Here is a 17,091-nt window from a genome sequence, read left to right on the forward strand (position 1 = left end):
TCACCTCTGTTGGGCTCAGCTGCTTTGTTCCAACATATGTGGCTCCAAAATGATAATTTGAATCCCCGACAGTACTGAGTGCAATCGTATGGTTTACCTGAGAGATACGACAAGAAAAAAGATAAACTGCCATGGTATGTGTGCCAGGACTGAAAGCAACTCCAAGTAAAGTGTTACTAAACCCACAACAGTAAAATCAGTCTGTATATGCAGTAAAGCATGCTTGGAGAAGAGGAGAGACCGCTCTCACCACCCGTGCAGACCCGTGAGTAGAGGATGGCTTCAGCCATCATGCCTCTCTGACGCATTTCGCCCCTCCCACTGGGGCTTGATCGCAGAGGTGTCATCACAATGTTTCATGCTTCAGTAAAGCATTCTTGTTATACTCACTGAGAAACCTAAAGGGTTAATCCTCTGCATTGTGTAAAAAGGCTGTTTGATCCTGTCTTCTCTGTTCCTCCCCTTCTACTGTCCCCAATCCATCTGCTAATAGAACATAGCCTTGAGGGCCAGCTGCACATGCTCAGTTTGGTGTGTATTGATAGAGTTTTTGTTTTTTTCTTGGGAGAGTGCATGTGATCAGCACAGGGCCAATCAGCAGGGTTTACCACATGGCCCATTGTAAAATGATGGCCAGGTGGGACTTTCATCATTCTGGGTAGACATTTATTTATTTCAGGTACTTATATAGCGCTGTGAATTTACACAGCGATTTACATATATATTGTACATTCACATCAGTCCCTAACCCTCAAGGAGCGTACAATCTAAGGTACCTAACTCACATTCATATACAAGGGCCAATTTAGACAGGATCCAATTAACCTACCAAGGGCCAATTTAGACAGGATCCAATTAACCTACCAAGGGCCAATTTAGACAGGATCCAATTAACCTACCAAGGGCCAATTTAGACAGGATCCAATTAACCTACCAAGGGCCAATTTAGACAGGATCCAATTAACCTACCAAGGGCCAATTAAGACAGGATCCAATTAACCTACCAGCATGTCTTTGGAGATCATAGGATATCCTCTCCAGAACGTGCCTCACATGCAGCACCAGACACAGCCAATGACAGATCACTGTACTGGGCTGCTGCCGGTACAATGTGATTACTATGACCAATCACAACAGATTGCATGACAATTGTAAACAATGGATGGCTTGGATTTATACCATTCAATGTGGACTGTTGTGTTGATCGCTGTGATTGGTTACAGTGATCACATGGTACAGACAGGACCAATCGCATCCTATCTATATCATGTGATTAGCTGTGGCCAATCACAGCTAGTCACAACAATACACACTGAATGAATCAATTTCATTCAGTAAAAATGGTTGCTTTTATCAGTGAAATTCACTGGTATAAGTCGTCATAATGTGTAAAAAAAAAAAAAAAAAAAATCCTCATCACCTCCACAGAGAAGTACAATGTGACTATAGTAACATTAGAGTGCTTTGGCACATTGTGTTTTTAAAAAAAATCATTAAAAAAGTAATTAAAGAAAATTTGTTTTTCAAATTATTTTTTTTTTTAACATACTGTCACCAGTCAGTGTGCCTGATCACTGCCATACCAGTTACATGATGATGCTGCACTGCACGAGTGAGAGTAGGTTAACAGGTATGTTTAGCGAGTGTCTACTAAGCTAGTGAAACTACCTTGCTGGAGAACATGCTGTATTAAACCCAAAAGCAAACATTTATTGTATTGGAGCTTACCAATTATTGTTTGTGATGGCTGCAATCATTTTAGTTTAGGCTTACTTTTTATTTTCACCTGGTGATGCTGCTAGCAAGTCTGTTGTTTTTCAACAAACCAAGCTGTCCTGTAGACGTAGCAGTTAAAAGGGTTGACAAACCATTTACAACTGACAGGGGTGCTTACAATCATCAGCTTTTATTTATGTAAAACCTTTAACGCAAAAGGAAAAGGTTACGGTAACTACTTAACCTCCCTGGCGGTATGATTCTTTCCAATTTTTTGTGCTGAAAGCGGTACCATTTTTTTGCATGGAAATATGTAGTTTTTTATTGTAGGCTGTAATTTTTAGGAATAACTCACTGAAATCTTTCCGAACAAGAGTCTAGTAAACATTCCAGATATGATAAAATTTGAAACACGAAATCATAAATTATAATTTAATAAATAATCATAAAAAAATAATAATATAATAATAATAAATTTAATTCAATAATATAATCAAACCAAAAACACTGAAATTTGAAATACAGAGGCAAATTCGCACATCGCTGAGCAAAGTCGCAAAATCGTTTTCAGTGTCTGATGAGGAATTTCCCCCACGAATCATTATCACTCAATTCTGCAAGTGGTTCTGATTTACTATCGCTGTTCTCTAGCCGGTCTAAAACCGCTTTTGACGTAAAGGGACGCTTTTTGGATGCCATGGACTTTTCTCAGTTTCCAGGCAGAAAGAACATTCAAAATACAGGCAGGGCGCCGGACAAAGCACTCGGGACAAAATGTATGTGAAATGCATTGAAACAGCAATGACAGCAAAAATGACATTTTTTAAAAAATTCAAATTTCCCGCCGGTTCCGGCGCCCGTACGTCACAGGGACCGGAACACAGAAGCCGGATGCCGGCATCGGCCGGAGGAGATGGCCGGGGACACTGCAGGGGACACATCGCGGGAGCGAAGGACAGGGTAAGTGCTGCAGGGACCCCCAGAGAACGCCGCATGGTAAGCCCGAGTGTAGCTCGGGGTTACCGCTTTTGGTATAGAAATTTCACCCCGAGCTACACTCGGGAATACCGCTAAGGAGGTTAAAAAGTGGAGTTTGGCTTCAGTTTTATTAGGGTACTGAAGGCTTAATTCACACAACAGAGAGCAGCAGGAGTGATTCACCGCCCCGGCCGCTCTGCGTTACCAGCTTCGCTAGGGGGCAGTGTGGTGCACGATTCAGCACATCACATGGCTCCCTTTAATTTTTTGTTTAGTACAAGCTTTATTTGAAGTGTACAAAACATACACTTTATTCACTGCAATGTCAAGTAGCATGATGTGCTGCCTGATATTGCAGCAAGATTCGGCCTGGTACATGGTAATAAAATGTCTGCATTTTATCACAGCGTGCTGCAGCACTAGGCTGCATTGCAGTGTGACTGGGACACATAGGAAACGATTGTTTCCTGTGTGTCCCTACAGTGACAGGTGATTTCTCATGCGGTAAAATGTCTCCCACTGCATAAAGTGTGAATTGACCCTAATGCAGGCCATACATGGTTCGAATTCCGAACAATTTTTCATCAGAAAATCAAAAACGTCGTTCACTCTGTAATCCGATGGTGCCATCAATGGTTTAGAACATCGGCCGACCAAGTCATAAACTTCACCCCATATAACAGGCAAAACGTCTGTTTCTTCCAGGTCACGGCTCATGCGCATATTCTTTTCGTAAAAACGATCGTACGATTTGACCATCATTGAGTCAAACATCAGTCGTTTTTCACGAATTTTCCAACATGCCCGATCACCGAAAAGGGGGGAACCATGAAAATCGGCCGGTGTCATTCACCCACTAACAGAGCGAAAATTGGCTGATTATTCTCATTTCGACCCATGTATGGCCGACCTTAATCTGCTGGTACATCTAGCAAATCCTTCTCCCTATTTATTTAATTTTTTTACTTTATTTCAGGTACTGATATAGTGCCGTCAATTTACGCAATGCTTTATATATATATTGTACATTCACATCAGTCCCTAACCCTCAAGGGGTATACAATCTAAGGTCCCTAATTCACATTCATATACAAGGGCCAATTTAGACAGGATCCAATTAACCTACCAGCATGTCTTTTGAGTGTGGGAGGAAACTGGAGTACCTGGAGGAAACCCACACAGGCACAGGGAGAACATGCAAACTCCAGGCAGAAGGTGCCGTGGCTGGGATACGAACCAACGACCCTAGTACTGCTAGGCGGAAGTGCTAACCGTTTAGCCACTGTGCTGCCCAGATATTAAAAATGCTGTGTCTCTGTTGCCAATGCAGCCATCACATCAAATGATTGCCAAGTTGTAATATTTTACATTTATGGCTTTGGGTTTAATACCTCTTTAAATGCATCATTACATATATAATTATTATTTATGATCACAGATACGCATTATTGAGTCTTACCTGGAAATAGTTACTCAACCCTTTATTTACAGTAAGTTTCACACCTTCCATCTGCATGGGGAATAATTCTGAGAAGAAAGCAAAAGTAAATAAACAGGAGATTGGAATCGAACAAGCAAGTGAGCAGACACATGCCATCACAATTCAATTGCACCTAAGGGACGGTCTACTTTTGTACTTTTGGTTAGTTATGCAGTCCATCACTGATATACCAAATGAAATGTGTGTGCCGGGGGGGGGGGGGGGGGGGGAGGAGGTGGGAGTGGGCAAGCTCCGACACTACCTGGAAATGTTGGAACTTTGCCCATCCAGGATGGACTGGCATTTGAACACAACAGAATCTGCTGCATGTATGTGCAGGCACATCTAGACCTACATTTCTGCACTTAACAATAGTCAAACATCAATGAAAAAATTTTTAATTTTTTTTGTAATTTTGCACCCCTCCCATCAGCAATTGGCAGCAGAGAGGACAGAGCTCCACCTACAGATCTGGTGCCGCTCTGTGCAGTTGCAGCACCCCCCTTGTCTCCACCCCGTCTCGGCATTCAGAACAATCCGGCGGGTGACTGCAGCCCTCCTCTGTGTGCTCCTCAGATACACTCTGTGACAGACCCAACTGGGACAGGGTCTTTTAGAGGGGACTTCAGCCTAGCCTCTTTCCTAATGCCTCTTTCCTCTGCCACCCCCCTCTGCCTCTCCCTCCACTGGCTCCCGATTGCCCAACGCATCAAATTTAAACTTCTAATCCTGACCTACAAAGCCGTTCATAACACTGCCCCTGACTACCTCACCAACCTGATCCCTAAGTACCACCCTACCCGTACCCTTCGCTCCTCACAGGACCTCCTTCTATCCTGCTCCCTGGTCTCCTCCTCCCATGCACGACTGCAGGACTTCTCCAGGTCCTCCCCTATCCTCTGGAACTCACTGCCCCAATCCATCCGACTGTCGCCTTCCCTCCCCACTTTCAGGCGCTCCCTCAAAACCCATCTCTTCAGGGAAGCCTACCCCACCCTCACCTAACGGCCATTCTCCCTCATTCCTCCCACCACTTCATCCCCCTCAGCCACATCCTATTGTTCCACTACCCCCTCCCTCCTAGATTGTAAGCTTGAAAGAGTAGGGCCCTCTTACCCCTCGTACGCTGTCTGTTTTTGTTGTACTGTGCCATGTATTGTCCCCCCTATTGTACAGCGCTGAGCAAACCCTTTGGCGCTATATAAACTCGATGTAATAATAATAATAATGACTATGTGCCTTGGTATTTGAAGGGGCTCAATTCTTTAGGAGGTGTGTGCCTGGAGGGACCCTTGGAATAGTTTTTGGATTCAAGTCCATGTCTCCCCAAAAGACACAGACTATAAGAACCGGGAGGACCAGGATACAGAATTGGGGTCTTTGTGCCCAAACCAGCATTGACTGCTTCAACCCCCCTCCTAGACTCAGAGCAGAAGATTATAATCAACTCAAAACAACCTAATTCTGGGGTCTCCTGCTTGTTATGTGTAATCTGCTTATTGAGAGGTTATGTGTTTACTGTTAAGTCTCTTTCTCCCATTGGTAATTGAGTTAATTAGGTAACCTATTGTTTCTGTCTGTTAGCTTATCCTCCTGACTTGATGAGTCCAGTGGTGTATTTAGGTTTTGTGCTGCCCTAGACAACACAAAAATTGTGTTTTACAACACAAAAAGTTTGTGGTGATTTACATTTACGGATATAAATATGCGCTTTTATTTATTTGATATACACTCACCGGCCGCTTTATTAGGTACACCTTGCTAGTTCCGGGTTGGACCCCTTTAGCTTTCAGAACTGCCTTAATTCTTGGTGGCATAGATTCAACAAGGTGTTGGAAACATTCCTCAGAGATTTTGGTCCATATCAACATGATAATATCGCGGAGCTGCTGCGGATTTGTCGGCTGCACATTCATGATGCGAATCTCCCGTTCTACCACATCCCAAAGGTGCTCTATTGGATGGAGATCTGGTGACTGTGGAGGCCATTGGAGTACAGTGACCTCATTGTCATGTTCCAGAAACCAGTCTGAGATGATTTGAGCTTTGTGACATGGGGCATTATCCTGCTGGAAGGAGCCATCAGAAGATGGGGACACTGTGGTCATAAAGGGGTGGACATGGTCAGCAACAATACTCAGGTAGGCCGTGGTGTGTAAACGATGCTCAATTGGTGCAACGGGGCCCAAACTGTGCAAGAAAATCTCCCCCAAACCATTACAGCACCACCACCAGCATGAATCGTTCATACGAGGCAGGATGGATCCCCCACACCATGACACCACCACCAGCCTGAACCGTTGATACGAGGCAGGATAGATCCACCACACCATGACACCACCACCACCAGCCTAAACCGTTGATACGAGGCAGGATGTATCCACCACACCATGACACCACCACCAGCCTGAACCGTTGATACGAGGCAGTATAGATCCACCACACCATGACACCACCATCACCAGCCTGAACCGTTGATACGAGGCAGGATGGATCCACCACACCATGACACCACCATCACCAGCCTGAACCGCTGATACGAGTCAGGATGGATCCACCACACCATGACACCACCAGCCTGAACCATTGATAAGAGGCAGGATGGATCCACCACACCGTGACACCACCACCACCAGCCTGAACCGTTGATACGAGGCAGGATGATTCCACCACACCATGACACCACCATCACCAGCCTTAACCGTTAATACAAGGCAAGATGGATCCCCCACACCATGACAGCACCATCACCAGCCTGAACCGTTGATACAAGGCAGGATGGATCCCCCACACCATGACACCACCACCACCAGCCTGAACCGTTGATACAAGGCAGGATGGATCCCCCACACCATGACACCACCACCACCAGCCTGAACCGTTGATACAAGGCAGGATGGATCCCCCACACCATGACACCACCACCACCAGCCTGAACCGTTGATACAAGGCAGGATGGAATCCCCACACCATGACACCACCAGCCTGAACCGTTGTGACAAGGCAGAATGGATCCCCCACACCATGACACCACCACCACCAGCCTGAACCGTTGATACGAGGCAGAATGTATCCACCACACCATGGCACCACCATCACCAGCCTGAACTGTTGATACGAGGCAGGATGGATCCATGCTTTCATGTTGTTTACGCCACATTCTGAATATTACAGCTGAAATGGAGACTTATCAGTCCAGGCAACGTTTTTCCAATCTTCTATTTTGATGAGCCTGTGCGAATTGTAGCTTCCGTTTCCCGTTCTCAGCTGACAGGAGTGACATACGGTGTGGTCTTCTGCTGCTGTAGCCCATCTGCTTCAAGGTTCAACGTCTTCTGTGTCCAATGATGATATTCTGCATACCTTGGTTATAATGAGTGGTTACTTGAGTTACAGTTGCCCTTATATCATCTCGAACCAGTCTGCTCATTCTCCTCTGACATCAACAAAGCATTTTCATCTACACATCTGTCGCTCACTGGATACTTTCTATTTTTCGGCCCATTCTAGAGATGTGTGTGAAAATCCTAGCAGATCAGCATTTTTTTTAAATGCTTAGACCAGCTCATCTGGAACCAACAACCATGCCACTTAAATCCCCTTTCTTCCCCATTCTGATGCTCAGTTTGAACTTCAGCAAGTTGTCTTCACCACGTCTAGATGCCTAAATGCATTGAGTTGCTGTCATGTGATTAGCCGATTAGCAATTTGTGTTACCAAGCTATTGAATAGGTGTACCTAATAAAGTGGCCGGTGAGTGTATATTTGAACCATTTTTGTAAAGATAACTTTACATACCATATTTTTTTTTTTGTAATTCCTTTGTTGATCAGGCGCAGAACCTGCACGAGTTTCCAATTCACTCAGAAACTTTGCAGGTGGTGCAGACAGACCTCTGCTTTGTTATCATGGCATGTGCCACTCACACTACTTTCCTACACCAAAGCACCTATATGAGGAACATGGAGAGATGCAAGAGGTTGTCACTACAGCACACGTCAGGGAAAATGTATAAAGATTACAGCCGAAAGATCTCTGTGTTTGTGTCATTTTCTAAAATGTTATTCATTTCATACTTATTCATGAGGGAAAGGACCCCCTCGCAGAATCTGCTGCAATTATATAAAAACTGCCCTTATGACAAATCACGGAGCTCAGTGTCTTGGACTCACCTTTGCATTTGCGGTGACACTCTTCAAAAGTGCCGGGATTAGGTAACCTCTCTTCCTGAGTTTCCTTCTTTTCTGCTACTTGGCCCAGGCCAGAGACGGGGGGCATCGTGAACCCAGGAGGCACAGACACTAAACCGGATCCCACAGGGGACCCTGCAGGAGGGGGAGAGGGAGAGCTGGCAGCCAAGACATTCCCCATGATTACTGTGAAAACAAAGCAGAGGAAACAAATAAGGGATGAAACAACCAAGAGCGCACGGTCATTAAAGACATTTTTTTTAAATATCAAACATATTATACTTACCTGCTCTGTGTAATGGTTTTGCACAGAGCAGCCCAATTCTCTTCTCAGGTCTCCGACTGGTGCTTCTAGCCGCTCCCTCCTGCTGAGTGCCCCCCAAGTAAGCAGCTTGCTATAGAGGCACCCAGGCAGGCTTGCTCTTGAGCCACACCTCTGCAAGTCCATTCACACACACAGCCGTGGCTTGGCCCCGCCCCATCCCCGCTCTTTCCTCATTGGCTCACTAGCTGTGATTGACAGTAGTGGAAGCCAATGGCTCCCGCTGCTGTCTCAGTCAATGAGGAGGGAGTCCCTAGAGAGCAGAGGCTCCCCTGCACATCTCTGGATCAAGATGGGGATCAGGTAAGTATTGGGGAGGGATTGGGCTGCTGAACACAGAAGGTTTTCTTTACCAGAGAATGCATGAAGGTAAAGAACCCTCCAGCCAATTAAACAACCACTGTAACAATAAGCGCTGACTTGGTAGAATGTGGTACATTAACCCCTTGCCGTCCGCCTGCTGTTTAAAAACGGCAGGGCGGTGGCAGTCCAGGGGCGGGTTGCCGTTCAGAAACGGCACCCGCCTTTTCTAGCTGTGCGCGCTCCCTGGGAGCGCGCAGCACCGCGATCCGGTGCCCGCTGAGTCCTCCGGACACAGTGAAACACCGATCGTCGGACAGGACCTCTGTACGAGGTCCCGATCATGTGATCACTGATTGGCCAGTGATCACATGCAAAGTAGTAAGCAAGATGTCACTTGTGACATCATTGCTTACTACGTGTGAAATCTGTGAATGATCACAGAGGTCACATGGTACAAGGCTATTCACAACAGCCTTGTACCATGTGACAAGCTGTGACCAATCACAGCTCACACAGTATTTCTCAATGACTGCAAGAATGCAGACAGAAAGAGAAATGATTGCTTTTACATCCTATATGGGTGTAAAAGCAATCAGTGTAAAAAAAAAATCTTCATCACCCCCCACAAGTAGTACAGTGTCACCATGGTGACACTGTACTGCTAGGGTGACAGTATGTAAAAAAAATATATATATATATATAAAAAAAAATGTAAAAAAACAATGTAAAAAAAAAGTTTAAAAATTATAATTTTTGGTTATAAACTAAATTTGGATTTTTTTTTTTTTTACTAAAAAAAAAACTGAATAAATTTTGGCCAAGATTTATGATGAAATATTATTTATTTGCAAAATTTTATTAAAAAAACACTTTTTTTCAAAATTTTTGGAATTTTTCATTTACATAGTAAAAAAATTAAAATCCCAGCGGTGAATAAATACCACCAAAATAAAGCTTTATCTGTCTCAAAAAAAATGGTAAAAAATTCATATGGGTACAGTGTTGCATGACCGCGCAATTGTCATTCAAAGTGTGATAGCGCTGAAAGCTGAAAATTGGCCTGGACAGGAAGGGGGTGAAAGTGTCCGGACAGGAAGTGGTTAAAGGACAAGTGCACTTTGACACAAAATTAACTACCGTATTTTCCGGCGTATAAGACGACTTTTTGACCCCTGAAAATCTTCTCAAAAGTCGGGGGTCGTCTTATACGCCGGTATACGGCATGCTGACACTTTTTAGGGGGGCGGTGCGGTGCCGCCGCCGCCCCCCCCCCCTTCCAACGGAAGTGAAACTAATTACAGGGGTGGGCAGGGGCTTCTGTTTCTTACCTGGCTCGGGTCCCACGACGATCCGGTCCAGGAAGCGCAGCTGCTCCTTCCTTCAGTTCGGCCACTGGATGTTCGTGCGGCTGCTCGGCTCCGCCTCCTCACCGGTGATTGGCCGCCAGAATTGTAGCTCAGGAAAGGCACACAGGCGGCCAATCACCGGGGAGGAGGCGGAGCCGAGCGGCCCCACGAAAATCAAGTGAAGGTAAGTGTGCCGTGCACAGGTGCTGCTGCAACCATATATGCTTGCTGCAGCAGCACCATACTGAACAGGGGTCAGCAAGTGTCAGTGGGAGGAATAGTGCCCAATCATTGGTGTCACTGATACCAATGATGGGGCATTATTCCTCCCACTGACACCGACGATGGGGCACTCTTCCTCCCCCCCACTGACACCAACGATGGGACACTATCCCCCCCCCTCCACTGACACCAATGATGGGGCACTATTCCACCCCCCACTGACACCAATGATGGGACGCTATTCCTCCCACTGACACCAATGATGGGACGCTATTCCTCCCACTGACACCAATGATGGGACGCTATTCCTCCCACTGACACCAATGATGGGACGCTATTCCTCCCACTGACACCAATGATGGGACGCTATTCCTCCCACTGACACCAATGATGGGACGCTATTCCTCCCACTGACACCAATGATGGGGTGCTATTCCTCCCACTGACACCAATGATGGGGTGCTATTCCTCCCACTGACACCAATGATGGGGTGCTATTCCTCCCACTGACACCAATGACTGGGCACTATTCCTTCCACTGATACTAATGATGGGGCACGATTCTTCCCACTGGTGTGCATTGGAAGAGGGGTAGTCTTATACGGCGAGTATAGCCCAAACACTACATTTTAACAGGAAAAGTAGGGGGGTCGTCTTACGGTAATCCCTTTTTGCCCACTTCCTCTGATGTAACCCATCCCCTCTCCGCAGATATAAAGGTGAAACTCGAAAAATTTGAATATCATGCAAAAGTTCATTTATTTCAGTAATGCAACTTAAAAGGTGAAACTAATATATGAGATAGACTCATTACATGCAAAGCAAGATAGTTCAAGCCGTGATTTGTCATCATTGTGATGATTATGGCTTACAGCTCATGAAAACCCCAAATCCACAATCTCAGAAAATTAGAATATTACATGCAATCAATAAAACAAGGATTGTACATAGAACAATATCGGACCTCTGAAAAGTATAAGTATGCATATGTACTCAGTACTTGGTTTGGGCCCCTTTTGCAGCACGCCAACTGTCTGCAGAGTCAATAGCTAAAGACCTCCAAACTTGGTGTGGCCTTCAGATTAGCACAACAGTACGTAGAGAGCTCCATGGAATGGGTTTCCATGGCCGAGAAGCTGCATCCAAGCCTTACATCACCAAGTGCAATGCAAAGCGTTGGATGAAGTGGAGACGTGTTCTCTGGCATGTCCAATCACGCTTCTCTGTCTGGCAATCCAATGGACGTGTCTGGGTTTAGCGGTTGCCAGGAGAACGGTACTTTCCTGACTGCATTGTGCCAAGTGTAAAGTTTGGTGGAGGGGGATTATGGTGTGGGGTTGGGCTAGTTCCAGTGAAGGGAACTCTTAAGGCGTCAGCATACCAAGACATTTTGGACAATTTCAAGCTCCCAACATTGTGGGAAGAGTTTGGGGATGGCCCCTTTCTGTTCCAACATGACTGCGCACCAGTGCACAAAGCAAGGTCCATAAAGAAATGGAGGAGCGAGTTTGGGGTGGAGGAACTTGAATGTCCTGCACAGAGTCCTGACCTCAACAAAATAAAACACCTTTGGGATGAATTAGAGTGGAGACTGCGAGCCAGGCCTCGTCGCCCGACAACAGTGCCTGACCTGACAAATGTGCTTCTGGAAGAATGGTCAAACCTTCCCATAGACACCCTCCTAAACCTTGTGGACGGCCTTCCCAGAAGAGTTGAAGCTGTTATAGCTGCAAAGGGCGGGGCCAACTCAATATTGAACCCTACGGACTAAGACTGGGGGGCCATTAAAGGTCATGTGTTTGTAAAGGCACGCACCCCAATACTTTTGGCAATATAATGTAGATTGTCCCCGTGCTGATTTTTTTAAAAACCTTTTTGAGTAATCTTAGGCTTTAAAGGGGCGAGTTCACCTTTTCAGGAAAAACGAAAAGGTGAACACCCTACACCCAACTAGTCCCCGCTGTACCTAACCTCCATAGATGATGAGCTTTCAGCGTCCATGTAGCCACAGCAGCGGTCCAGGGATTTGGAGTTCTTACTCTTCCTTCTCTTCTTTCTACAGAGCTTCCAGGATGGATCAGAGTGATGATCTGTGCCCACAAGGACTAACCTTAACCTCCCTGGCGGTATTCCCGAGTGTAGCTCGGGGTAAAATGTCTGTACCAAAAGCGGTAACCCCGAGCTACTCTCGGGCTTACCATGCGGCGCTGCATAGGGAGTCCCTGCAGAGCTTACCTTGTCCTTCGCTCCCGCAATGTGTCCCCTGCAGCGTCCCCGACCGATGCCGGCATCCGGCTTCTGTGTTCCGGTCCCTGTGACGTCGGGACGTACGGGCGCCGCCGGCGGGAAATTTGAAATTTTAAAAAATTTCATTTTTTTCCAAACAAATTTTACATAGTAAAACATTGCTGTTTCAACCCATTTCACATACATTTTGTCCCGAGTGCTTTGTCCTGTCCCCTGTCTGCATTTTTACTGTTCTTTCTTCCTGGAAACGTAGAAAAGTTCATGGCGTCCAAAAAGCGTCCCTTTAGGTCAAAAGCGGGTTTAGATCAGCTAGAGAACAGCGATAGTAAATCAGAACCACTTGCAGAATTGAGTGATAATGATTCGTGGGGGAAATTCGTCATCAGACACTGAAAACGATTCTGCGACTTTGCTCAGTGATGTGCAAACTTGGCGCTATATTTCAAATTTCAGTGTTTTTGGTTTGATTATATTATTGAATTAAATGTATTATTATTATATTATTATTTTTTATGATTATTTATTAAATTATAATTTATGATTTCGTGTTTCAAATTTTATCATACCCGAGATGTTCGGACAGATTTCAGGGAGTTATTCCTAAAAATGACAGCCTTCAATAAAAAAACTACATATTTCCATGCAAAATAATGGTACCGCTTTCAGCACCAAAAATCTGAAATAATCATACCGCTAGGGAGGTTAAATCACTCTGATCCATCCCAGGAGTGCTGCAGAAAGAAGAGGGAGTTGGAATTTCAAATCTCCGGACTGCTGCAGCAGCTGCATGGGCACTGACAGCTCATCAGCTACAGAGGTAAGTACAGCAAAAACTGGGGAAGGATGTAGGGTGTTAGTTCCCCTTTTTAGAAAACATGAAAAGGTGAACTAATACTTTAAAACCTTTAACAAAAAAAAAAAAAACATCAGTACAAGGGACATTACTTACATTCAATGCAATTTGTCCCTTTGTCCCGCTGGCGTAAAGGGTACGTTCATCTGAGGCGCACCTTGATAGTTCATTGAATCTTAATGTCAGTATATCTGCTTGCCTGTACATCTCATACAGCAAGCAGATATACTGATAGGTCTGCAGGAGACCTGCGTGGCAACAGCTGGTTCAATGTTTTACAAGTTTCTACTACCAAAAATAATAAATGCACATTTCTTTAATTGCAAAAAATGTGCGCAGGGCCCTCAATCCCCTCATGTTTTGCATTGTATTGGTATTGTTCTGTCACATGTTCTGTCCCCCTTTGTAATGTACAGCGCTGAGCGAACTATTGGCGCTTTATAAATACTGTATAATAATAATAATACATTTTTGGTCAAAAGGTGAACTTATCTTTTAAGATTTAGTTGAAAACTTCCATCCTCAGATTCGGCCCCCCGCCCCCATCCACACACATACCTACCTCTGCAATCTTTACTGTTGTAGCGGAGGTTAACAGATCAGAGGGACCTGTCATAGGCACTCATCAACAGAGCCTACCTATGCCCACTCTTTCCACCTCCCTTCATTTTAATGCGTACACCAATAAAAAGCGATCTATGAATGGAGGAGCCAGAAGTTTCATTCAGCACAGTGGCTAAGTGGTTAGCACCGCCGCCTAGAAGCACTAGGGTCGTTGGTTCGAATCCCAACCAATGGCACTTCCTGTGTGGATATTCCACATTCTCCCTGTACCTGCGTGGGTTTCCTCCCACACTCCAAAGACCTGCTGGTAAGATAATTGGCCCAAATATATGTACAGTGGTTAAAATAAGTATTGAACACGTCACCATTCTTTTAGATAAATATATTTCGAAAGGTGATATTGAAATTTTCACAACGTTGGTAACAACCGATGCATACAAAAAAACCAAAACAAATAAGTTCAGAAATTAAGTTATGTGTAATAAAATGGAATGTCACAGGGAAAAAAGTATTGAACACATGAAGAAAGGGAGGTGCGAAAATGCATGGAAAGTCAAGACACCAACTGAAAACTAATGGCAAAAATAGAACAAATCCTCCTGCACATAGGCAAGATAGACTATGGTCAAATGGCGGATGCCCCAAATAACCACATCCAGGGAAAAATGAGGTCTTGCTGCCCTCTTATGAGTGGGGGAGTCCTGCAAAAAAACAAAATAAAAAGCGAGCACACCAGCCTAGAACATTATCCCTGAGGGGGTTTACTTTAAATAAATCAAGCTAAAAACACACTCACAAATGTGTGATAACCCACATGTAAAGCCACCACCTCATGGCACAGTGAAAGTATTGACCCTACAGGAACCAAAACCAGGAAAGCGCCATCCAGGATCCAGAGCTGGGCTCTGAGGAAGAGGGAGTTCCTCGAAATGCGTAAGCTGCTTTCGGATTATGGACGGCACTTTCCTGGCATTGGTTCATGTAGGGTCATTACTTTCGCTGAGCCATGAGGTGGTGGGTTTACATGCCTGTTAAGTATTAAACAAGCCACCATTTCTAAATACTGATAGATTTCGGATGGAAAGAAACAAAAAAAGGGGGCGCACCAGCCTAGTGCATTATCCCTGGGGGGGTTTATTTAAAATTAGTCAAGATAAAGACACTCAAAACATGTGATAACCAGCATGTAAAGCCGCCACCTCATGGCACAGTGAAAGTATTGACCCTACAGGAACCAACACCAGGAAAGCGCCATCCAGGATCAAAAAGCAGCTTTCGCATTTCGAGGGAACTCCCTCTTCCTCAGAGCCCAGCTCTGGATCCTGGATGGCGCTTTCCTGGTTTTGGTTCCTGTAGGGTCAATACTTTCACTGTGCCATGAGGTGGTGGCTTTACATCCCAGTTATCACACGTTTGTGAGTATGTTTTTAGCTTCACTTATTTAAAATAACCCCCCCCCCCCCCCCGGGGATAATGCACTAGGCTGGTGCGCCCTCTTTATGTTTCTTACCATCCGAAATCTATAGGTATTTAGAATTGGTGGCGTGTTCAATACTTATTTTACCCGCTGTACGAATGTGAGTTATGCCCCGCACACACTATGAAAATATCGAAGGAATGATTGTCGTCTTTTTTGCTTTTCCATGCTAGTCTCACGTCGAAAATGAAGTGATTACTAAACCTACAGAAATCCTCATAGGACAGATTACAACTTTGGAAGTGATGTCACGTATTGTAATGTATTCTATTGTTTCTGAGCGTCAACAGTCTTGGTCTCTTGATTCTTTTCGGACAAATACTGAACTGATTAAATGAAAATCATTCGCTCTGTTAGAGTACGAGAAAACGGTTTGGATATTGTCCTATGATCAGCTGTGGAAAGCTGTGTACGAACGATCAGATAATCGGATGATTGCCCCGAAAGCATTTTTTTTTCCCATCATCTATAAGGTCCCTTAGGGCCAGTTCACACTACATATGTCTCAGTTGCTTGTTTTTCTGCCTCCAAAATGCACAGAAAGTAGGTTATATGGTGGTCAATGTCATAGTTCACATCAGTGCTTGAAGTACCGGTGCGTTCAGGTTGCAAGAAAAAGAAAAAAAGTAGAACATGTTGCATTTTTTCTGCACAGAATTGTACTGGAAGGCGGTAATACGCAGCTTCTATGCAAGCTAGAAGCTGATTGGCTCCCATACACAGCTGCACCAGATTCTGCGGGCTCCAGTTTTAGTAAATCTCCCCCCATGGACTGATGTGACTGTACAATATATAAGTACCTGGAATAAATAAACCCGCCCATCCTGTTGGGGAGATTTCTCATCACTTCCTGTCCCTTAGACACAGCAGAAAGTAAATCCCATCAGACTTCCTGTTCTAGGATGACAACTCTGCTCCATAGATCCATGCGCGTTGTCACTCCAGGACAGGAAGTGTGCTATCAGCAAAGAATAAAAAGACCTGAAAAGGGAAAACTAATGCAGCTGCACCCTCTGAGGACCGTTCGGGTGTCATATATGAGATTCCTGTTCTTGGGATTTGTGGATTTGTATACTACGGGGTGCAGACACCTCAGGAATGGCTGTGGGTGAAGACTGGAGGTATGATTGGTGGGTATGTCCTATGACCTGGCAGATCAATGATACAATAATGATAGTCTAGGGGGTCACAGGTTTATGTAGGCCATGGTGTCCCCAAGACAGGGCCCCTCTCTCTTTGAACCCCCTCCAGCCTCAGCCCCCCTGAGCAGACACAGGCCAGGCTGGTAACAGTGCTCCCCTTCCCCCACCATGTCCCATTCATACTGAGTGTGCCAGCCTATGACCCACCTAGGCCACCATCCCCCTCTATCACCCCCCGGGTACCCCCATCC

The 17,091-nt window shown here is 45.1% G+C and overlaps 1 protein-coding gene across 1 annotated transcript in view; it reads right to left on the reverse strand.

Annotated features, from left to right (window-relative positions):
- Positions 1 to 17,091, reverse strand: part of TOMM40 (translocase of outer mitochondrial membrane 40) — a 40,513-nt gene that overhangs the window by 23,236 nt on the left and 186 nt on the right. Inside the window, exons 2-4 of the mRNA XM_089655202.1 lie at positions 8,347 to 8,550; positions 4,154 to 4,221; positions 5 to 97 (exon numbers count right to left, since the gene is read on the reverse strand). Coding sequence (XP_089511328.1) covers positions 5 to 97; positions 4,154 to 4,221; positions 8,347 to 8,545 — 360 coding nt within the window. The 5' untranslated portion in view covers positions 8,546 to 8,550. The remainder of the gene's footprint in view (positions 1 to 4; positions 98 to 4,153; positions 4,222 to 8,346; positions 8,551 to 17,091) is intronic.

Source organism: Staurois parvus, unplaced genomic scaffold, assembly GCF_062004578.1.
Source record: "Staurois parvus isolate SC_StPar_1 unplaced genomic scaffold, SC_StPar_1.0 ptg000827l, whole genome shotgun sequence".
NCBI lineage: Eukaryota > Metazoa > Chordata > Amphibia > Anura > Ranidae > Staurois > Staurois parvus.